The sequence below is a fragment of the Corvus moneduloides genome, chromosome 3, assembly GCF_009650955.1.
Source record: "Corvus moneduloides isolate bCorMon1 chromosome 3, bCorMon1.pri, whole genome shotgun sequence".
NCBI lineage: Eukaryota > Metazoa > Chordata > Aves > Passeriformes > Corvidae > Corvus > Corvus moneduloides.
The window spans coordinates 79,869,060-79,892,019 of record NC_045478.1 but is presented as its reverse complement, the minus strand read 5'-3'; the positions used below and the strand labels follow the sequence as shown (position 1 = coordinate 79,892,019).

The 22,960-nt window shown below is 38.3% G+C and overlaps 2 protein-coding genes across 7 annotated transcripts in view; one reads left to right on the top strand and one right to left on the bottom strand.

Annotated features, from left to right (window-relative positions):
• Window positions 1–1,504: 1,504 nt before the first annotated feature.
• On the top strand, window positions 1,505–9,230 carry C3H6orf120 (chromosome 3 C6orf120 homolog). Of its 3 annotated transcripts, none has more exons than XM_032102382.1 (2): window positions 1,505–1,758; window positions 3,455–9,230. In XM_032102382.1, exon 2 carries the CDS (start codon window positions 3,499–3,501, stop codon window positions 4,054–4,056), a length of 558 nt encoding a protein of 185 aa, XP_031958273.1. In that variant the 5' UTR covers window positions 1,505–1,758; window positions 3,455–3,498; the 3' UTR covers window positions 4,057–9,230. The 3 variants fall into 3 exon arrangements, with proteins under 3 accessions (XP_031958273.1, XP_031958274.1, XP_031958272.1); XM_032102383.1 differs by lacking the exon at window positions 1,505–1,758 and adding an exon at window positions 1,845–2,004; XM_032102381.1 differs by lacking the exon at window positions 1,505–1,758 and adding an exon at window positions 2,061–2,274.
• The window catches only part of PHF10 (PHD finger protein 10), an 18,880-nt gene continuing 1,144 nt past the window's right edge, over window positions 5,225–22,960 (bottom strand). Inside the window, exons 2-12 of one of the 4 annotated variants that reach the window (XM_032102378.1) lie at window positions 20,748–20,854; window positions 20,059–20,189; window positions 19,167–19,250; window positions 17,605–17,738; window positions 17,344–17,493; window positions 16,136–16,245; window positions 14,531–14,684; window positions 11,925–12,080; window positions 7,158–7,266; window positions 6,695–6,883; window positions 5,225–5,450 (exon numbers count right to left, since the gene is read on the bottom strand). In XM_032102378.1, the coding sequence (XP_031958269.1) occupies window positions 5,365–5,450; window positions 6,695–6,883; window positions 7,158–7,266; window positions 11,925–12,080; window positions 14,531–14,684; window positions 16,136–16,245; window positions 17,344–17,493; window positions 17,605–17,738; window positions 19,167–19,250; window positions 20,059–20,189; window positions 20,748–20,854 (1,410 nt within the window). In that variant the 3' untranslated portion in view covers window positions 5,225–5,364. The remainder of the gene's footprint in view (window positions 5,451–6,694; window positions 6,884–7,157; window positions 7,267–11,924; window positions 12,081–14,530; window positions 14,685–16,135; window positions 16,246–17,343; window positions 17,494–17,604; window positions 17,739–19,166; window positions 19,251–20,058; window positions 20,190–20,747; window positions 20,855–22,960) is intronic. The other 3 variants (XM_032102380.1, XM_032102376.1, XM_032102377.1) reach the window with 3 other exon arrangements.

Sequence of the window (22,960 nt, the reverse complement as noted above, 5' to 3'; positions counted from 1 at the left end):
CTAAAAGACCTTGGCTTCACACACTCCCTCACCTTGGGTACCCACCTATGACAAATCACAGAATCAGAGAACCAATTATGTTGGAAAAGACTTTGAAATTATTGAGTCCAGCCTATGACTGAACACCACCATGTCAAATGGACCATGGCATTAAGTGCCACATCCAGCCTTTCCTTACACACCTCAAGGGACAGTGACTCCACCACCTTCCTGGGCAGCCCATTCCAGTGTCTAATGACCCTTTCTGTGAAAAATTTTTCCTAGCATCCAACCTAAACCTCCCATGGCACATCTTAAAACCATTTCCTCTTGTCTGGCCATTTGTTGCCTGGGACCAACCCCCACCTGGCTACAGCCTCCTTTCAGATGGTTGTAGAGAATGATAAGGTCTCCCCTGAGCCTCCTCTTCTCCAGGGTAAACACCCCCAACTCCCTCAGCTGCCCCCTATGGGACGTGCTCCAGACCCTTCACCAGCTTCATTGCCCTTCTCTGGACTCACTGCAGCACCCCCAGTGAAATTGACATCCACGTGGAACATGAAAGACTGCTGAAAACAACAGTGCCTTACCGTATCATGCTTTTGTGTCCAACAGTATATTTCTAGTGGTCTCAATACTCAATCATAAGAAGAACTTTAAAAATGAGGTCTAGCAATTTTAATATTTCTATGGTTTAAGCAGAATAACAATCCTTATAGGAACAAAACTGATTTCAAAAAAGCTAAAATTTATCAGAATCTGCATTTGGCTGTTTTATGTAGCCAGTTAGTTTGAGCTAGGAATGAAGAGAACAAGTTACATGAGCATTATGAAATCAGAAGGCGTGGAAGATAAAACATTAGCTCAGTTAGTACAGGGCCCTTGGGGTACGTACACAGGCTCTCTTAAATCTCTTAGAACACAATGCACTCCATAAAGACTTTTTTTTTCCATTTCAATCTTTCACTCTTGTTTATGATTTTAAGCAGCTCAACCAAACCCAGGTAATTGTTGAAATCAATGGATATTCAAAAGCAGCGTTGGGGGTTTTGTTGCTGTCACACTATTTTTCTGTTCTGTGACCTCAGATCAGGCTTATGCCGACGTTCAGATAAACTGCCGCTAACTAAGGGAGGGACGCCTATCCTCCAGTAAACATCTTACATCCAATTTCAGTGCAGCTGAAGGAAGGCTTCTCTAACTTTAGGCTTCCGCGGTGAAGAACGCTTCTCCCGGCGCACCAAGCGTCCCCGTTCCGTGCCCCGCTGCCTCCCGAGGCCCGTCCCTCACCCGTCCGCCCGCGCCCCGCCCCCGCCCGCGCCCCGCCCCCGCCCGCGCCCCGCCCCCGCCCGCGCCCCGCCCCCGCCCGCGCCCCGCCCCCGCCGCGCGCCCCGCCCCCGCCGCGCGCTCTCGCGATACCGGGGGCGCGGCCATGCCCGGGGCGGGGCGGGAGCGCCCGGCGGTACCGGCGGCGTTCGGGGAGGGTGCGGCGGCTCCACCCGCCCCCAGCGACCCCGCTCGCGCCGCTGCGGGCCGGGCTCGGCCAGGCACCGGAGCGGCTCGCGGGGCACGCAGGGAGAGCGGTGTCCCGCCCTCCCCGTCGGCTCCTCAGCGCCGGCCTCCTCTCGGCCGCCGCGCTATACCGGGGCCCGCCCCGGGGAGGGGCTTTCCCGCGGGGCCCCGGCGGCGCTGCGCTGCCGCACGTCCGCGGAGTCCCCGCTGCTCTTCCTCGCCGTGGCTGCGGCCTCGCCGGAGCCGGAGCCCCGCGGCAGGTCGGAGGTGAGCCGTGCCCCAGCCCCCGGCCGGCGGGGTAACGCCGGGCCCTACGCCGGGCCTGTCGGGGCCGCCCGGCAGGAGCGGCGCGGAGCCGCCCGCGTCCCCCGGAGCTGCCGTCCCGCCCGCGGGGAGGCGGGGGCGAGCTGGGGCGGGCAGAGCTGCTCGTTCGTGGCTCTGTCCAAGGTCTCTTGGAATCGCTTCTCCTCCCGAACGCTGCGCCAGCGTCGGTATGCTTTCGTTCTTTGCTAGATAACTTTAATGATTTTCTGGTCAGATGTGGAGATCCTCCTGTGCCTCCGCTCGGCTTTTTCGTCACTACTTCGATGTACAAGTGACAGAGAGTCACCTCCCTGATGTGGGGGAAACAAAAGACTGTTTTTTCCTGTAGCCGTTGAGGGAGTTTTGTCAGTCTGGCAGGTTCAGCGAATGCTGCACCTTGTTCTTTTATGCTGTCTTTGCAGAATTGTGGCCCTGCAGTACAGAGGCATCTGGAGCAGAAAACGTCGAACTACAGAAACAGTTGGGCATTTTTTTCTGGTTTTTTTCTCCCCTAGATCCATTCAATTGTAGAACTTCTAATGCTTAAGTGACATCTCAGTGGAAGTAATGCAGTTTGTTTTGATGCTAGCAGGGTACAAAACGACTTACAGGCAGCTTTCTGGTTTCAGATAATTGTAGTGTCCTTCTGGAAGGAATGAGGGGATGAGAATCTTCCTCTTAAACATGAAGGTGTTCAGGCTTGTGGCTTCTGTGATTTGCATGTCAAATTCAGTCAGCTATATACTTTGGAAGCCTTCATCAAGGTTTAGAAGCTGCTGCTTTGCACACAGAGACTTAGTGCAGCTGTTTAGAGTGCTGGAGTGTGGCAGGCACACTCAGGCTGTCTTAACTGGGAGTGTGCAGCAAGGAGGGAATAGGCTGTAAGAACCTTGATCTTGCAGCACTCCTTTCCATCTTCCCCTTGTCCTGATACCTTCAGCCTTATCTTTTGTATGCAAATGCTGTAAAAGAGCTGAGCATTTTTAACAAAATCTTCTTGAAAGTGTGCATTTTTTTTCAGGGAAAATATGCCAAATTTGGTCCTAGAAACAAGCCACACATCAGGGTCATAAATTAATGTATTACCTCATTAGATAATTTATTTTTATTTCTAACTCCATCTCCATGCAAGTTGGAATGCCTACTGCTTCAAATCCACATCCAGATCTGCACCTTTATTGTCTTTTGAAGTTGAGAGGATGGGAGAACAAATAGGATGCCCTAGAGTACCTCATATAAAGTTAAGCATCTTCAAGCATGCAAAAGCCTTCCTTTCCTTAACTGTTGTTTTGTTTGTTTGTTAAACTGAAGCTAAAATCATTATTAGGTTTCATCCCTTCTGGGTATCTGTCAAGTCTGGCATGCATGCGGGTAGAATGAAACTAGAGTCTCTGTGTCACTTCTGTTGCAAGAACGCTGGCTAGGTTAATTTCTGTTTAACTTTTGGAAACTTAAGCCATTTTATTCTGACAAAGTTCTGAATCTTAGCACTGGTTGCTGTGACTATTAAAAAATACAAGTTAATGTAACACACTTAATTGAAGTTAACTTTGTATGGGTTAGAGAGGATTTATAAAAATTACCAAATTTTTAAAAAAGTAATAGATTACTTCCAAGAAGGGAATATACTAAAATCTGAATTGTGTTTTGTATTCACAAGGTAGCACACGGGACACAGGAAGAATCCAAATACAACTTAAGACCATGGCAACACACTGGAGAAGACTCCTGACAGTATTTGTGACGGCTCAAGTACTATTGGTGGTAAATGCCTTTGAGGAAGAGGACATACCGGAGGAATGGATTCTTCTCCATGTTGTCCAAGGTCAGATTGGAGCAGGAAACTACAGCTATTTGAGACTAAATCACGAGGGAAAGATAGTTCTGCAGATGCGGAGTTTAAAAGGTGACGCAGACTTGTACGTATCTGATGTGACACTTCACCCCAGCTTTGACGAGTACGAGTTACAGTCTGTAACTTGTGGCCAAGACATCGTCCATGTGCCTGCACACTTCCGCCGCCCTGTGGGAATAGGGATTTACGGCCATCCCTCTCACCTGGAGAGCGAGTTTGAAATGAAGGTGTACTACGATCGAACAGTTGTACAGTACCCATTTGGCGAGGCTTCTTATAACCCTGAGGAGATGGAGGCAAACCAGAAATACTCACAGTCTACAGAAGATGAACCTCAGGATGAGGAGTCTGTTTTCTGGACTATACTTATTGGAATCTTGAAATTAATACTTGAAATTCTTTTTTAAATTGATACACACTGGACTTAAGTCACACTTCATCCTGTGGAATTGGTATGAATGACTTGCTGTAATATTTAATACTCATTATGTTTCCTGAAGAGATATTCAGGTTACATTTCCTAAACCAGAAAGGAAGTGGGGAGAACAAGCCATACTTAATTTTATATTGTAAATCCTCCCCAATAGGTAAAATGAGCAGCCAGCACAGTATTTGCAGTGCTCTTCAGAGATCAGGGCTTAAAAATGAATGTATAGTTGGGATCTTGTTAAATTCATTTAAAATAGGTGCTTAGGAAAATCAATTCCAATTCAGTATTTTCTATTGTATTTTATAAAGAAAAATGAATAAACTACTGCACTTCAGTCCCCCTCTCAATTTAGATCACATTTAAAAATAAAACCTGCTTCTTTTCTGAGCAAGTATCTCCAGTAAAACTGATTAGCAACGTGTTTGAGTGTATTCATGAAGTTGAGGAGCTTAGGGTGAAGGAAGGAGGAAACAATCAATCACCTAAGAGAATAGATGGTCTGTATTTTGACTGCATGTGCTCTACATCACATCAGCCATCTGTCAAACAGGTTGGTCCAGTCACTCATAATCACTACACATCCATGACCTGAATCAAGTGCATGTTGCTTCTTTGCTATTACTGCAGGGAGAGGGAGCCTTCAGCTGTTGGTACTTGTCAGTACGACATTTTCATCTCTGATTAAAAACAACACAGCATATAGGTATCTCGAGAGGGGCTTTCTTACACTTCCCTTGATAGCTTTTTGTGATTGATATTTTTTTTCAAGCACATATTTTTGAATAAGTCATTAGCTTGCAAGGAAAATTTCTGCTGAAAAGGGATTTGCAGTATCTTGTTAGAAGGTCATCTCATGCCCACTTTTTCTTAGAAGTTACTTTTTCCAGGAATACTTTTTGCTTTGGTCGAGTCTTTCAAAATAACCAGTTGCTATGCAAATAAACTATATTTAAATTGCTCTGTAATTTTCTTTTCACAGAGCTTACTGATGAGTGCACTGAAATAAACAAGTATGTTACTATAATTTTATACAAATGCATGTATAATTTAGATTTCCCTACTGAAAGGCTTCTCTTTTTGAGTGGGAATTTGGTTTGTCTATCTCAACATCTGACAGGACATTAGTGACTTGTAGCACAAAAAAATAATTATATAGACAAAGTTTATTTAGTAAAAAGGAAAAAAAAAGTGGTATTTCTCCTCTTAGAGTGGTTGATTAAATAGCACCAAAGTATCACTTTAATTTGTGCAGTTAAGTTTTGGACAGCAAGTTTTTAGGGCCTTTTTAACCCTCCTTGCTGTTTTTACCCCTTCTTCCTCCTCTTCTGGGTACAGGAGGGTCTTTCTCACAACAATCACAAATCCAGCGACCTAAGAAAAGAAAGTTATCAATTATTGGGAAACTAAGTTTGTTACTCTCATCTATTTAGGCAGCCCTTCACCATTCTGTTAGGTGCTTATCTATTTGCAGTGGTTCCTTTTAATGTGAACAACCAATGCTTTTCTTTAAATTGAGCGTCTCTTCTATAAAGCAGCATATACAATTCACGCTCCCTTGCAGACTCATTGTGTGTAACCACTGGCTACACCAATCTTCATGGACCTCAGGAAGTGCCAGCACTGCCAAGGCGGTGGTTATTAGGTACGAGCTTGACAAAGGATGCTCGAGTTTGCTGGTCATATTTAAGGTGAATGACTACAGTATGAGGTCGTGAAGTTACCCAGAGCAGAAATGAATGGCAGCTGGGGAAGCATTTAACTGTTTATATTAGAACAGCTGGGATCAAAGGTTGCTTTGGTAATTCTGTAGTTTTGTAGACATATAATCTATTTTGTTTACATTCTTAGGTCAGCCTCAAAGTGAAATCAGCCACAGAACCAAAAGAACTAAAGTGACAGCTAGCTCCAGTGCTTCCCAAAATGGGGCAGTACAGCGTGTTTTAAGTACTGTCCAGGGAATACTGTCACTGCCACTGAATATGTATTCATGAATTTACAATGGACTTAGGATTACATGTAAAGCAACAGTGCCAGCTGTTACTTTCTTTCTACTGCCCTGAGTTCGGCAGATGATATGAGTGACTGGGCAATTCAAAGCTACAGGCTGCCTGTCTGCCATGGAGGTACTTCTGTTCCAGTTTGACAAGAATAAAAAAGGGAATGAAAGGGGTATTTTAAAGAGGTATTTACAAATATTAAATTGAGACAATTATTTCATTTAGAAAGCACAATTAATGTGAAAGCTATATTCTAGCAATGCAGCAATACAGTTTCTTTTACAGGTTTCTTCAAGGAAAAGAGCTAATTATTCTCAGTATTCTGTGGATATGGAAAAGAAATAGTTCTAAGTGAGCCTGTTTGGATTATGCTGTAAAAGCCAATTATATTTCCTACACAGGAATTGCCAGGTTTAACTGTGCACAACCAAATATACAGAAATAAAGCTTAGTAAAAAAATCAGGTCCTACAGTGTGAATGCTTTCCTACAGTATTTCTTACTCTTACCTTCACACTTGTTTTAAACTATTCTTTCAAAAGCAATGCATGTATTAATTCTGAGAGAGCCCAGGACTCAGAGGAGGTGGGAAGGGAACAAGTAACTCTTACTTTATTACCTGAAGGGATAGCATCAAGCCCCACACAAAAAGTGTGATAACCACGGTCACATACATCACAGAACATCATTTCTTCTTCATGGTGAGGCTGCCCGCATATAATGCACGTTTTACACTCCATACATTGCCAAGGGTAAGTCTTAATCATAGCAACAAGCTCCGGGGTCATATCAAGGCAAGAAGGGTGGCCTAGATTAAAACCAGTGTTATTACTTTTATGCCTGAAATGAAATTTAAAATTAGTTAGACTTTGCTTTTACCGAACATGAAGTTTAGCTCACCTCCTGGTGAGATCCCACAGTGCAGAGTGTGCGAGTACAGAGAACACGAGAGAGAGATGGGGTCTTAACAAAGGACAGAAAAGGCAACTGAACTGTTGCTACACATAGTATCCACTAAATATGTCTACAAAAATATCTGTCAAATTCCCTTAGGAATCCACTTAGTGTATGTAGATACTTACCACTGTTGTCACACTGGGAGCAATGTATAAGAGCTTCAGCTTTTCCTTTCTTGTTGGACTCCTTACCCTTCAGACAAATTCCACATATAGCATTTGGAATGACCTTTGGCTGGAAGGGTAGAAGAGGGCTATAAATTCATTCCAGAAGAATTTACAGATTCAACAGGAAATGTCATCTATCTCCTTAACTATTAAAATTAATAAACTATCTGTCAGGATGTGTGAACCCTGAAACATGTGACCATCACTGACAAGCAGCAGCACTGAAAAAAATCGTAGATTTAACTACCTAAAATTTTGCATTTGTCATACACAGTGAGTTATATGTAAATCCAATTGGATCAAAAGCATGTACTTGCCTCTTCCTATTAATTCATCAGCTAACATTCTCCTCACGGTAAACTAAATGTGACATACAATGAAACATGTCAGGAAGATTCTTCCAACACAGAATACTACTTTATGAACTGTGTGGATTTCCTGTTAATGAAGGAAATTACAGATAATTTTTTATTTGCATACATTGCTTTTTCTATCTATCTTCAGTTTCTACTTATCTGGTTAGCTATGCTGTACAAGGCTGTATTTCTATTACCATTCCTTTTTGTATCCAGTCATAACCACTATAAGCAGAGCCTTGCATTTAACTACAGATTTACATCTGTAATTTTTCTAAGTGATCATCTGGAGTGTGTCTGGGTCCATGAGATCCATTTAAAGGATAAGAGAAATAGCAGGCTGTTAAAATGTGAAATATCTATGTATTCTGTGTCCCAACTCATTAGATAAACCAGTTTCATCCTGATGAGGCCTGAGGAAGAAATAAGGCATTCCAAATTTCAGAAACATGGCAGTAGTTACATTGTTGAGCTTTAACTGCTGCATAATGAAGTTAGTGAGAAATGTAGTCTACAATTAACGTAGTGCTCACCGATATTAAACTGACTAGTGCCAGTTTTAAAAAACAACGTTGCTGCAAAGACCCAGCTAGGAGAGGGCGCTGAAGGCATATTCTCCCCTAAACAGCTTGTCAGTAAGCAAGAATCCCAGTCAACTACCAATCACACACGGGGAGAAGAATGGGGTTTACTTCTAAAATAAATTTAAAAAGTGAAACACAAATATATATATATGTATATGTGTGTGTATATATATATATTTAAAAATAATTACAAAGATCTTTTGCAATACAACTTATCTTTAAGTGCGTTTATTTTCCCAGACACTTTTTGATAGCACCTAGCAAGGTAATTAATATCTTGATTCATTTTTAAAGTATCAGGCTGCATTGCATCAAGTTTTCTGAAGTTTTCAATCTGCTTTTTATGTCAAAACATGTCTACACCCTACTTCAAATTGTTTGGTCTAAGGAATTTTATTCAAGAAAGCAAAACACCACACTAGACGTTTATAGGTAACTTCCTTCAAAAGATGACAGAGGCATTCATAGACACATTTTTTTGCTTATTTATTTTAAAAAAGCAAAGTCAACCTGTTTTATACATAAATATCATAAAACAGTAAAAGAAGTCTAACACACAAACATTGCTACAAAATAATAAATATTATGGAAGCAAAACCACACATGAACTCAATTACTGTTAACTCTACTACGTGTCCTACATGTATACCTTTATACCCTGCTCCTCCCAAAAAAAGTGGCACATGCTTAAACTTTGTCAGTGTGTCAGCATTTACCCTTCCATTGTTTAGGCTATTTTAACTGTGTTTTAATCTAAGAAACTGAGCTTTTCTAGAATAGCAAGTGCACTCTTCTAATCAGACTTCTGGCTTATATTTGTATTTTACTGCCTTTAATATACAACAGCACACTCCAGCTGAAGTGAGCTGCCTTTTGGACACACACCAATGTTACAGGTATGTGCAGGTCACACTCTGATACACATAACTCTCATTGATATAGATGCATTTATTAACAATGCTTCCATCTAGTCTTAGTTCACTAAACTGTATTCATTAGAAACTGTGCATTTTAAGGGGGGTGAGAATCACAGCCTATGAAGAATGAAGTTCCAACAGTATGGAAGTATTTTTAGAAAAAAAAAAAAAAAAGGAAATCAAGATGATTCACATTTCAATCCAGTTCAGTTCTACCAACATGAATGGCTTTTAGAAATGCTATAAAAATGTCTGTTAATTCCAAATGGGAAGTCACAATATCCCATCTCATTAGGAGTAAATTTTGCTTTCTACTTCCTCATCTTACTGGGATTAAGATAGGAGAGAAAATGAATGGGGGCTCAAAATGATGACTTTGTGCTGTGTAGGTTTTCACTTCCATGCTGCTGTGTTGCAGCTCTCAAAGCTTTCCAACTACACCATTTTTATAACATCCTATTCTGAATGCAAAGCGTTACATTTTCATATACATTGACCCAAACCAGAAGTGTTGCAAAATAAAGATACTCAATACATTTCATTTTTATGTGCAAAAAAATCTCCTGTACTTTTAACAGTACCCTGTGTGTGCAATTGTAGTAGTCAGTCCTGCAGCAACAGACTCGCTACTTGTAACATGACAAAATGTAAAACACATGCTCATTGTTCTTTGTTAAAGAACTGACAATAAAAAAAGACTCCATATAAAATACAGTATTTCTTTTACTCAAAAATAACTCAGTGGAAATGTATGGAATCCTGTAACACTCATAACGTGCCTATAACTATACATATATATGCTGATGCCATAGCAATTATCCTTCAATTTTAACTACATGTAACCAAAAATTAGTGTCCTACAAAAATAGTCCAATATTAAAAGAACAATATAGAACAAAAGTTTTATAAAGATTTCACAGGGAAAACATTTTGAATCAGTCAAGCCTTCGGCTCAAAGTGCCTTAACATGTAGGCACATATGGTAGGTATATTGTTATCTGGTGTTTTTATAGACTCACAAACAAGAATCATTCTGTCTCGCCAGTTAAAACAGCTCATGTAATTTGGCTTATTGCAAGCTTTCAAATGTTCCCACAAACAAGAAAGCCAATCCTCTCACCCTCCCAACACATCATCACCACCCCTGACTTAACAAGAGCCTGATGGTTGATGCAGGCAGGGTGTGCTGACATTGCAAAGATGTGGCACTGTAAGTTTATAGTAAGACCTTGTTACTGACAGGATCAGTGATTTTGAACAAATAAGTAATTGCTATGGGAATCCATTTTCAAAATGCAGTGCTGTATACTACTCTTCTACAATTTTAAGTGCAAAACTTTGCTGAAAGTTCTGCTCCATCAGTTCTCTCTCTATGCATTCATGAGGCCATTAAATAGATTGGACTAATCAAACACTTGGGCATCTCACAGCTAAGTGAAACTTCTGTAAACCAGTGGCACACAATCCTAATGTCAAGTTAAACAAAGCTAAAGCAAAATTTCAGCCTTCATCTTTGGATTTCATGTTCATGGGAATACTGAAATGCATTCTATGTCCACAACTTCTTGCAAAGTTACACATAAAAAAATATATATATGTGGTAAACCACAATCCACAGTTCACCCATTTCTTAGTAAGTTCCTGAAAAGAGAAAATGCAACTGGAGCTTGCTGTCTGTTATGAACTTGTACAGATACTGTATGTAGAGGAAATTTATCAAAGCTGTCCAATTCTTGCTGGAAATTAGCTTCTTATTGTAAGTTATAGTTTATTTACTATTAACTTGGTAAACACAGATAGTAAATATTTATGAATATAAAATGCAAGTCATCAACAGCTCACTTTTGCTGAGACAGATTCTAAGTATGTACAAACTTGTCACTGACAAAACTGTTTCTTGTCCTGTAACTGTAAATAAGCATTCCTGACTGGTAAACACTCAACCCTACCTTAACTTAGTGTTTTCCCTCTTTATGGGTCATTCCTGCTCCCATGTAAGTCAACGGAAAATTCTCATTCCTCTCAGTGGAACAGGTCTAGACAATTACGTGCTTTTAATGTGTTACAGTTTAGTCAGATCCTCTCTCAGTATGCCGAATAGTAACACATAAAAAATGATGTCAAAACCCACTTCTTCTGAAAAGTATTTTTATCATAATTTTTGAAATTACTATACAGGAATACTGAAGATTTGGGTCTTAAGTTTGGCAATCACTGCTTGATAGCTGAAATGTCTTAACATCCTCACCAACCTTCTAGTTTAGATAAAAGCATATTGCCTACAAATGTTACTATATAGTATGAACTACATAAAAGGCTATTTTCCATATACTGTTACAGGGGTTACATATGATTGCCTATACAGCTGTAGTAAGCTTTTTGCCTTCCTTCCTATACATTGTAACATCATAGGATAAAACGCTGTATTTAAAATCAATGTCATAACAATATGTTTAGCTATATAGCTGCACTTTACAGCACTGGTCTCTTGATATGCTGCCATACGAACTAGAAAAAAAGTAACAAATAGAGAATGCTAGCTTCAAACTGGCACATACTTCTGATTGCTACGTTAAAGCAGACAGAAAGATGTTGAGTTCCAATGATAAATCCACAGTGGATTTTTCTAGCGTTACTGCCTATGAATCTAAGAAGTTAACACAATAGGAGGCCACTGTACAGCTAGGGTAAAGAAAAGCCCCACATGAAATATAAGCAAAAAGGAAATAAGGAAGCAAACAGATGGAGCACACAACAGGAGAACAGCTAGTGAAGTACAGCAAGCAGAAGTTCCACATTATTGAAAAAACCAAATACTTCAGGGAGAAGCTGGTGAGTAAAATTCAGTCAGGGGCTTTTTTCTTCTACCTTGTACCCAGGAACTGATTTGGGTAATACAGAACGTTTGGAACCATCTTTTCTTGGAGTAGCACTTTTGTCTCTTGTTTTTTGTCTTCCCTGAAAAGAATCCTCCTGGTTGTCTGTGGCGCAATCACCTTCAGATACATTGCCAGACGAATTGTCCTATAATAAAAATACCATAGCTATATTTTTTTATTTTTTGGATAGACAGACAAGTCTTTCCTATGCCCCTTAGAGCCAGCTAAGGTAAGAGAAGGATACATCATTCCTTCTGCAAAAGCATGGGGTTTATCACATCTAGAACACCTTTGTTCACAACATTCTTAATCTGTTTTTTTCTGGTTTGAGAGACTGGTGTCAGCAACAGCAGTCATGTTTTCCAGTTGGTCTTAGTACCAGTGTGGGGAGCACAACAGTGTAATTCTTTGAACCATTTTCCATTAGAAGCCAGAAAGAAATCCACTAAATGCAAGATGCTGTTCACATTGTATAGGGCCAATAAAAAATTAAAAGTGCCCTTCTCATGTATTTAAAGTGTACAAGCACTGCTTTGAATTAAACATGTGAAGGTTTTTTTCTGCCACCTTCATCTACTATTTTCACCAGGAGCAATCTAAATATTTAATTTGGACTGCAGCAGAAGAATGCTATCAATGGCAAAACAGGCATCCATATTTAATATAGAACCAAACAACAGAATTTATTTTGCAGTTACAAGTTGGGTTTTTTTTTGACGAATGAGGAGGCAAGAAAGATGGGAAGAGGTTCAAAGAGGGGGAGAGATCAATGTAAGCATAATTAAGAGCAGCAGCACAAGACTTTTCTCAGAAAAGTGTTAATAAAGGCTTCCAAAAAGCTCCAGAAGGAAGCAGTGTGATTACTAACGTTTATTACAATAAAAACCAAGAGGCCAAATAACAATGGTGCCCTACAGTAACACTCTGTAAAAACACAATAGTAATCAGCCTGTGCCCCAGATCCTAAAATCAAAAGAGATAAAACAGACACAGGGCAAATGGAGGAGTGTAACACAAAAGCAGATTAAACTATGTGGCAACAAGAAATGGTATGTTTCACCATTATTTTAGGGGAAGGGTTATTTAGGATAGCCCCACTAAAACACTATAGAGAAGAAAACTGCTACCACAACTCCAACAGTGTGGGGAGGGTTGGGGGGGGTGAAAAAGGAAAAGGTATAAAGCATATCATGGGACTCACCAGGGAGATCTGACAAATGGTAGGTAGCCCAAATCAGACAATGTCTCACCTCTAAGTTTTTTTTGAACTATATGCCCCCCTCCATGACTGACTAGCTAAGAACCCCTGCTCCCATAAGGCAAAACCACTTCACAGGAATCTGATTATCAATTTTCCACACTTCTCTACACTTTTCAAACTCAGGGATATTTTTCCTTCTGCATTCTGCCACAAAAAAAAGATTTCTGAGCCTCTGTAAAAATCAAAGGATAGTCTGCTTGGTTCAGTTACTTTTCTTTACCAATAATGAGAATGGAAGTCAGTGGAAAAGGAAACTGGGAAAAAATGGTTAAAGACCAACTGACCAACTGTAAAAAAGCTGGAGTGTGATTAAATCAAAAATTTGAGTTGACATTTAGCATGTTGTGTTTATATGATTTCTTCTTCTCAAAAAATTGCAAGCAGAAACAGTATATTAAACACCTGTATTTCCTTTTGTTAACCTACAAGCTGACCTCTTCCATTCTTCTTCACTTAGAAGTAGCTTACGAAATTCAAATAAGATGAATATTTACATGCCAAAATTTAGAATTGTACATACCCATTGTCAAACAGGTTCATCAATCACACTAGAAATTGCTAAATGCACTGTGACATTCCACTGCTGTTAAAGTTAGGGTTAAACTTCTGGAAAGACATTGTCACCAACATACAAACTGCACCAATACACCAATGGTTCAGTTGTACTCAGCTAATTTGAAACTCAGCTAGCTCTCAAGCATTTAAAACACTATCAAGGTACATAGGTGAAAGTTTCCCTTAAGTTTCAGCTAACAGTTAATTTTGTATTTGCGTTAAGTGGAGAGAACATAAGTATCTTTTTAAATATGTATTGTAAAGCAAAAGCACCAGTGCTTTTTACCTTCTTTTTAAATTGGAATGAAATAACTGTTTCTATACTGAGTACTTGCTGCTTCCACATCACAAAAAGTTATGAGGTTATCAACACCTTTGCTTTGGGGACAGATTCTGTGGGACTTCAAACAGCAAAATATACTGTGACCTGAACTACAATGTTCATTCTCCTCAGAAATGCCAGCAACTTCCCTTTGGAAAAAGGGCATAATGAAAAGCTGCACTGGGAAGTTTCTTGAAAATTTCTTTAAACAAAACAGAACAAACAAAAAAAAGAAAAAAAAGAAAAAAGGTCTGAAATTTGAAATATTTGTTCAATTTACTTTGAAAATGGACCAAAACAGAAAGCTGGAGAGCAATGTTATGAAATAAACAGAAGTACTTAAAATGGTCTTCCCTTCATTTTGCAAATGTTAGAAGATTCTACAAAGAAACTAGTTAAACTAACAAAAGTGAAGGAAAGGATTTTTTTGTTCAAGAATACTTTCAATTTATCTCACCGAATTGCCTTTGGTTTTCCGTTTTTCATCACCTCGCCCTTCCTCTGCATCATCTGAATCTCCATCACTGTCCAATGCTGGCAGCTCTGGATCCAAAGGAGGCTCATAAAGAGCTGTGTTTAATGGCAAGTAACGAAGCTCATCTGGAGAGTATCTGAAGTTAAATAAATAAAATTCATTCATTTATGTGTACTTTATGCATAAGCATTAAGTCACACAGTATACAGGAACTTCACTGAGAAAGAGTCTCCTTTTTTTCAGGAAGGCACATAAAAACATGCAGTTCCAAAAACAAAGGAAACATACTAATTTCTCCTCCCAAATGGGATACCATGTATAGTACTTGTCTTCTTTGTAGAGCAGATATTCATGGAACACAGGAGAGTGTATTTGCAAAGTTTTAACCAATCCACGTTACTGTGCCCAACAGACCATACACTTTGTTTATGAATGTACAGTGCCCCATAACGTGTACAATTCTAACCCAGGGCACACAAACATGTCCAAAGCAAAGTAAAGAATACAGCTGTATAGCTGATTATTGAGAACAAAACAATGCATATGAAAATATAACTTCAGAAGAATGTAAAGATCTAATCCTACTGCTTATAGCCAGATACAGCTTAACATGCATAATCTACCCTTTTTCTTTTTTACTTTAAGGACTAAGAAACAAAAGTCCTCTTACTGCTGAGGACAAGCATTGTAAGGAACAGGATACTGTCTTGCTGCATATTTTGAAAGGTTATGTCCTTCACTGAGATGGAAAAGCAGCTTCGCTTGCAGTTCACTTGCAAAATAAACATAATACGTAGTAATTTTAATTCAATTAATTTAATAAAATTAAAGTCCTTCAGGAACGTCCTGTAACATGCAAATTTGGGGTGGGCTGGATGAACACACACTGGAAGGAGCAAGGCACATGCAGACGAAGAGCCTCTCTAAAGAAAACCAAGCACATATAGCATGAATACCATCTCTACTGTACAACAGAAAGACTTCAGCAAAATCTTCAAATCCGTACAGATTTGTTCAACGGTAGCATGCCACTGGTAAAATCTTAAATTTATGTCAACAGTCAAGTAATATGTTTTTCATTAAATGCAAAGATCCATTCTGCACTGTCTTTCTCTTTACAAATCCAACATCAAACTTAGCCCACAAGACCAATCAAATTTTTTTTAAAGAGTTTCTAAAAATTCAAAATAGAACAGCAGACTGTCACACAGAAAACACATGATCACAAGCCAGCATTACAACACTTTGATACAGAAACATTAATTTTAGCACACATGCAGAGGCCGATGATAAGTAAAAAAGGACGGTGGCAGGAGTGAAATCAATGCCTCTTTTTACCATGGTAAACACCTGAGCAGGACAAATCTCAGGCACTGCAATACACCAGCAGAGGCAGTGCTCTTGCAGTCAGTACTGTGTTGTTGACACAAGCTGTCACACTATGCATCTTTGAAGACTGGCAAGTGTCTCAAACATAGAATTAATTTGAAACCTTACAGCAAAGACACTGCAATGTTTTCCACCTGCTACATGTAGACAAAAGAGATCAGTGCAACAGAACTGGCAGTTGAAACGCTTTCAAAATACCTTTTGTAGTACTCCTGGAACTGGCCGGGTATGAGAGCCACTGGATAAGGACTAACCTTTGTTCTCTCTGTAGGCAAGATTTTGTATTTCCCTTGAGGCACCTGGATAATCTGCATTGTTTAATATAAAACAATGACATTTTTGTTTCACATACAAACTGTTGAGCCTTCCTCACCAACTATTCCCCCAACATTTTTTAACTTGCCAGTTTTACTGAATTGGAACAGCTACCATGAAAAACTCAATTCATTAAAACCGTTAAGAGATCCCACTCACAAAACAGTATCATGGATTAAGCCAATCACTAAGCATCTAGTGAACTGAACAAACATTAGGTAAAACCACTTTAAACAGTATACTACGAAAAATAATCTTGAAATTAAAACCTAGCAATCGAAATAGCAAACATTAGCCATTGTGAGTGGCATCTTTAGCATGTATTATCATTATTGGTTGATATGGCTTTAGAGTAGAAAGAACACATCCATCTAACTCTGAAACCAGACTGTACTACAAAAAAACCCCATTAATAATATAAATATATGAAAAGAAGAAGCTTACACATAAGCTTTCCTTCTCTCAGAAGGAAAGAGAAGTAATTATCCACTATCTTGTCTCTAACATGGGACAATACCAGGAAAACGAAAACTTTCCTTAATTGTCTGCCATGTAATAATTTGCAGAGAAAATTTTTGCTTTACTGCCTTTATAGAAGTAGAACAATATTGCTTCAAAATGCAAGATAATTTTTTTTAATCAAGCAGAGGCATGTAACATATGCAATACAAAAATAATGTAACACCGAACAAAAAACAAGGGCATAATATTGACAGGCAGCACACTTTTAAGTAATAAATAGTTTTCTTTTCTACTTCAGATACTGTCAGGCAAAATTTTTGAGGTATTCAAAAGAAGAATTCGCCATTTATGTGAATCAACAACCCCCTTAGTCTTATGCTACTACTATCAGAATAAAGACATGATAACAAAATAACACTGAAATTTTTAGAGCTTCTGAAGACAGGTATTTCCAAGTTTAAAAAGTCTGCAGATTAAATATATTTGAGATTGTTATTTTAGCAGAATTACCCATTTAACATCAAAGCTGTAAGTCCCTATATGAATGAAACAATGATCAACCCCTCTGGAAAATAGCTAAAATGGTACCAAACCCAACTTCACTAGGTAAGCAATTTAAATGCGCCTACGTGTGTCTGTAAATCAAAATAGGCTCTTCTTTCTTCCATCCGCTCTCGATTTAAATTGCTGTTGAATTCTGCAGCTTTCTTGGCAGCTTTTTTAATATATTCTGGAACTTTACTGGCTTCTACTTTCTGTGTGTTCTGCTGCTGCATTTGCTGGAATAAAAACAAATATATTAATTCACATACTTTTCACTATCAGTTTGAGAAGAGCTTTTTCTCACACTCATGTCACAGATTTGGTTCACTTGAATGATAACTACTTACAGAATACTCTTTATAATGATCAGTTATTCGCTGTCGTTCTTTCTCTTGCAGTATAACAGAATATTCAGCATGTTTGGCAGGGTATTCTTTAATCATAAGATCAATTACTTCATCACTACGCAAAGCTGTCAGACCTAAAATAAATAAAACCAATAATGATGCTATCTGGCAAAAGTAACTGTAGGTTATTTATATCCCACAATGACCAACTCAAGTTTTTGAGCAGCTAAAGACAACAACCTGCTGTGCACAATGCTTCCCTTTCTCAAGCAGCAATGAACTTTTGCCATTCAGCTTTCAAGGTTGATTAGGAGTTTGCTCGTACCCAAGGCTTGTGTAATTACTTACAGCTACAGACCCTTTCACATTGACCCAACCACCTACTTAAAGGCACTGGTGAAGCAGAACCTTTGTTCTAGATGGGACCTCCTGTACTGTTAGTTTCAGTTTCCAATGCTAGTGAAGTTTCATTACCCTGCAGAACCATTACTGAAATTACGAGGTTTACGTAACGTCTCTATACAAATCAAGGAAGAATCATTATGAGAGCAATTCAGAGCAGCAAACTGCACACAGACTCCTGACTCCCAATTAAAGCATTTCAAGTTCAGAAGTCAGAATGCCTCAGTTTGCAGCTACAATGCAGAACTCCTCCTGTGAAGGTTCCAACACAACTAAACTCCAAACATGGACAACAGCACGGAATGACTTATATTACTACAACTGATTATAACTATAATTTTAAAAACAGGGGTAGCTAACTCAGCACATATCTCTATTGGATATAACGGGCAAAATGTAACATTTTACTTCTATTAATAAAAATTAAGATACGGTTCTCTTACCAATAGCTAAGTTAAAAAAAATAGAGAGCTGGCAGGCAAGAAATGAAGGTGTTATACTAAAGATTGGCAGCATATAAGATGACAGACTCATGATACACAGAAAAAAAACCGTGGCAGCATCATTTAAACTCTAACATGTCCAAGTCACGTATATCAGCAGAGTAAGAAAAAACTCTTTCAATATAAGCCTCAGCAATTACATCAATCCATTTCAACTACATTCAAGCGCCTTAATATACACTCCTCGAATTTCTAACATAGAAGCTGAACCATTTAAGATACACTGATGTTTCCTGAGCTCCAGTGCAATGCAGGAAAGTAAGACTAATGTATATAAAGACACCATGTACATATATATGTGTAATATATACCACCACCTACATATATATATACATATATACATAACGTATTTATATGACACCACACAATTATGGTGGTCTCTTTTCTAAGAGAAAAAGGTTCTAGAAGTTAATTTACAATATAGCAAAATCCTCTCTAAGTAATTAGAATAGATCCAAAATATATTTGTTAATAATAAATATGGAATATTGATACATCATGGCCAATTTACCAAGTTAATAATAAACCAGTGCTAATTTCAGAATTTATGCTGTCAGTTAAGAGGGATGCAATTCTTCTCTAGCAAACTGAACCCACTTTTTCAGCATGCCATACTTTTTCTACTGTAATAAGGAGTCTAACAATTTGTTTTCTTACCTAGTGTGCACTGAGTCTCTGTGATAACATTTAGTTCTCTGAGGTAGAGTTTCTCCTTGTGAGATAAATCTCGCCTTTCTAAATCTCCAAAGAAAACAAAAAAGAGAAATAAAAATGTGTGCAGTAACTGAAACTCCCCCATGAACAGTGTAAGAATACTTCACAAGAAGTTTGTTTCCAGGAACCTAGAGTCTGTATTATACCATTATTCCAAGGAACATGACAACTTTATAAACTAATTTTAATAAACAATGTAGGAACATGGTAAATTTTCTTGACCTGTAGTAGGTCAAGACCCTGCCTATAGTTACCATTTACAGAAAAACTAAAGAAACCTGATGTGCAAGTTCAAATGCAGAAATTTTTACCAAGTACTGAAAGCACAGACCTTTTTCTTTTACTGTGACTTTTAAAAATAAATTCCCCAACAAAAGAATCAGATTTGACAATTCTGAATAATGAAGGCTCAAATACTAGAACCTCCACAAACATGTTTTTTTAAATTTTTCCACAGTGTAGGAGTGTTGCCATAATTCAGGAAACAGAATAGAGAGGTACAGTTATGTAGTAAGAAATGACCAACAAATCACTTAAAAATAGAATTGACATCAATTTTTAAAAGGTTCTTGCTGATCTAACCCCCAATCAGACTTGTTCGCAAATTTTCAGTGGCAATACCATGAACTCTTGCATTACTTCAAAAAACCACTGGATACATTTTTAATATGCCAGTAATGAAAATACAAAGTACAACAAGTATAATCCAGATCTGCTTTTGCTGGGTCTTTTTTTAAGCAGTTAGCTCATCCTATAACCAAAGAAGCACACACTACATCCAAACTGTTTACAGACACAAGCTTTTAGAAGAAAAACTTTATTTAAAAATAAATACCTGGATATTTTCTTTTAAAAGAAGTCACACCCAAATATTCACTAACTTGCTCCTGAAGCATATAGTATTCTCCTGTTTCATCGGGTGGCCATTTGTATTCTATCAAATTTTCAGCAGGAAAATAACTATACCTAAGCATCAGAACAATGTTAGAACAAATCACAACAATACTTAAGAAGAATGCTTACATCTCTAGAAATTCAGTAATTCCTATTTATATATCAATGAACAGTAACTACAAATTTGGACAAGCAGTTTAGGACACAGCATCCTGTGAACCCGTTTCAAAAGTCACATTGTTATACCCAACTTCACTTATATTTTTCTAAATCACCATTTATCAACATGCTAAGGGACAGAACCTGAAGAAAGTGATATCCATCACAATGGAGAGGACACCAGGAAAAGCAACTACTACAGTGTCAAAATTCATTCAGGTATGCAATGTTTTAAAAACAGGTAAACTGTGCTGATTGTAAATCAGATGCAGCACTGTTTGTGGCCTTTTAAAATAAAATACCTTAAAATATGCTGGGAGCAATAGACATCTAGCTATTTATAGAACATCACCTCAATTCAGAAAGATGTATGAAGAATATGCAAGTAAAGAAAACAGCTAATACTTAAGCATACTGAACAAGAAATTTAGACTTGCAATAAAAAGTGGGAATTGTAAAAAATGGTATTACCCAAGGTCTTGACTGGAAGTTTCACAGCTCCGAGAACTGTCCCCTGAGCCCATACGCCGTCTTTTGGATGGCTGGCTGCCATCATTGGAATTTTCTTCTGTGTCATCCTAAAATGAAAATAAATATTTTAAAAATCAGACTACTCTGAAGGTATGTAAAGCACAAGGCAATCCACAATTTAAATATACTCAAACTGCTAAGCCATTCTATGACTGTTGTAACAAACAACTCACAGGGCAGTCTACATAACAAACTATTCTTTGTTATAAACTACCTGCCTGACGCATGGTAGCCCAGGAGAATTGGGTGGCTTCTCACCTGTGGCGTAGGTAGAGTTCTGAATAGACAGAGCTGTAGCTCTGGCCACCAAATTCATAATTGCTGATGTAAACTACCTCTGGCACTTGATTAGACTAACACTCCAAACCAAAAGCAAGTGCAGAAGAAAACCACCAAATCCTTGCTGAGAGCTGATGCTCATAAAATCAGGGAAAATATTACAAAAGCAATACAGGAGTTTATGGGCATACAGTTAGAACAAAAGGAACAGTATACAGTTTACAAAAAGTATCATAACAGCAAGTAGCAAAGACTCGTCTCTTGAGATGAAAAAATATTTGGAAGAAAAACCCCAACTTTGTATTACAACAGATACAGAAGAGAACAAAGCTATTCCAAGGAACATTCAGAAGTTAACTTACAGTGTCACTATTCAGATTTCAAGTGATCAATATAATGAAAGGGAATAAAGGGTGAAGAGGAAAAAAAGCCCTAAGCAAAACAAAGAGTTCTGTCTGTAAAACCTAGAAGACAGTAACTCTGCTGATGCTGTTTTCCACTGCTTTGTTGTCCAGTAATGCTATACAACTCCTACTCACACCATCAACAATCTCAAAGCATTTAGTGACCAACTCTGTTTGATCATAACTGAGATACAGAAAGCAGAAATCTTTGAGTGAATTGCCTACTGTAACCAGTAGTAGAGTCAGGAATGAAACAGTTCTTTAAGTAATTGAATCTCTAAAGTGGAGCAGTGTGAAAGAATCAATTTTCTAAAGTCTGTGAAAAGTTTAAGCAAGAGGAATTAACTTGTCAGGAATAAATGGATCAAACTCAACGATACTTACTTATTTAATAATGACAACAATGTTTATTAGGTTTACCTTTGCTAATGTCTTTCATTCTAGTATGTTTTACTTCACATATGACTTGAAATAGCAACTTTAAAATGTTCCAGCAAATAAGAATACATTACTTTTATTATGCAACATTTGTGAAATGTTATAATCAAGACAGGCCATAGGCAAAAAGCATTTGTCTCCTGGAATTTTGGCTTATTTTTTGTTTGCACAATTTTTTACAAGTATTTTTCTTCCTCTTTAAGGGGCAAAAAGAACATCTTTCATGCAGTAATAAAAATTAAAAAGCAAAACTTAATGAAACTTAATGTTTTCTTAGTACAGTCATTCTTAAAAAAAAGTGGTATGCAGCATCTCCACTCACATTACCAGTAATGCCACTTCCTAGTATTGCTGAGAATACCCTGTATAAATTCAGAAAAACAAAGCAGCAGCCCCCAATCAAAACAACATTGCAGGAGTATTTTGTGGCACAGCTGTCTCATCAGTAGCTCATCTCTACTTCCCTCAAGAATATTAATCCGCTCCAAATCATTTTAACTGCTAGACAGAAACCGGAACAGGGCCAAAGCAACCCTCTGGTATACCAAAACTTCCAAGACACTTCAAAACGTCTTTAAAAGACAGATCTCAACCTGACAGTTTGGTGAAGTGCCTGGTATCAGTTTCTCGTTTTCCCTTTTTTCCTTTGTAATTTTTCATTTATTAAATCTGGTACTGTTACAAAGTATGAGTATCCATAACATAGAGAGATCAGTGTCCTCCATTTGCATCTTTGCTTCCTTATTTGCTTAAAATTTCAGAAATTCAATCACATAAATTCAGTTTGTTGCAGACAACTTCGTGTAAGAAGCAAAAACATCTGCAATCTTAAAGGCACATTGCTGCTCAACCACCCTTACTGTTCAAAAAAAAAAAAAAAAAAGGATAACTCTGTGACTTTCTTTATATGAAAAGTCAAACACTGCCAAAAAAAGCCCCTTTCTCGCTGAAAACGCATGTTTCTGTAAAAAGCCTGTTAGTCCTTACGAAACATGGTGACGTTACAAACTTCTGGGACGTCTATTATTGTAA

What these genes read in the sequence shown, in the direction of transcription:
- C3H6orf120 (XM_032102381.1), top strand. Translation starts at nt 2,202, where the DNA reads ATGCTGTCTTTGCAGAATTGTGGCCCTGCAGTACAGAGGCATCTGGAG. An exon ending in AACGTCGAACTACAGAAACA is followed by an intron (nt 2,275 to 3,454) that starts GTTGGGCATTTT and finishes TGTATTCACAAG; the next exon opens with GTAGCACACGGGACACAGGA.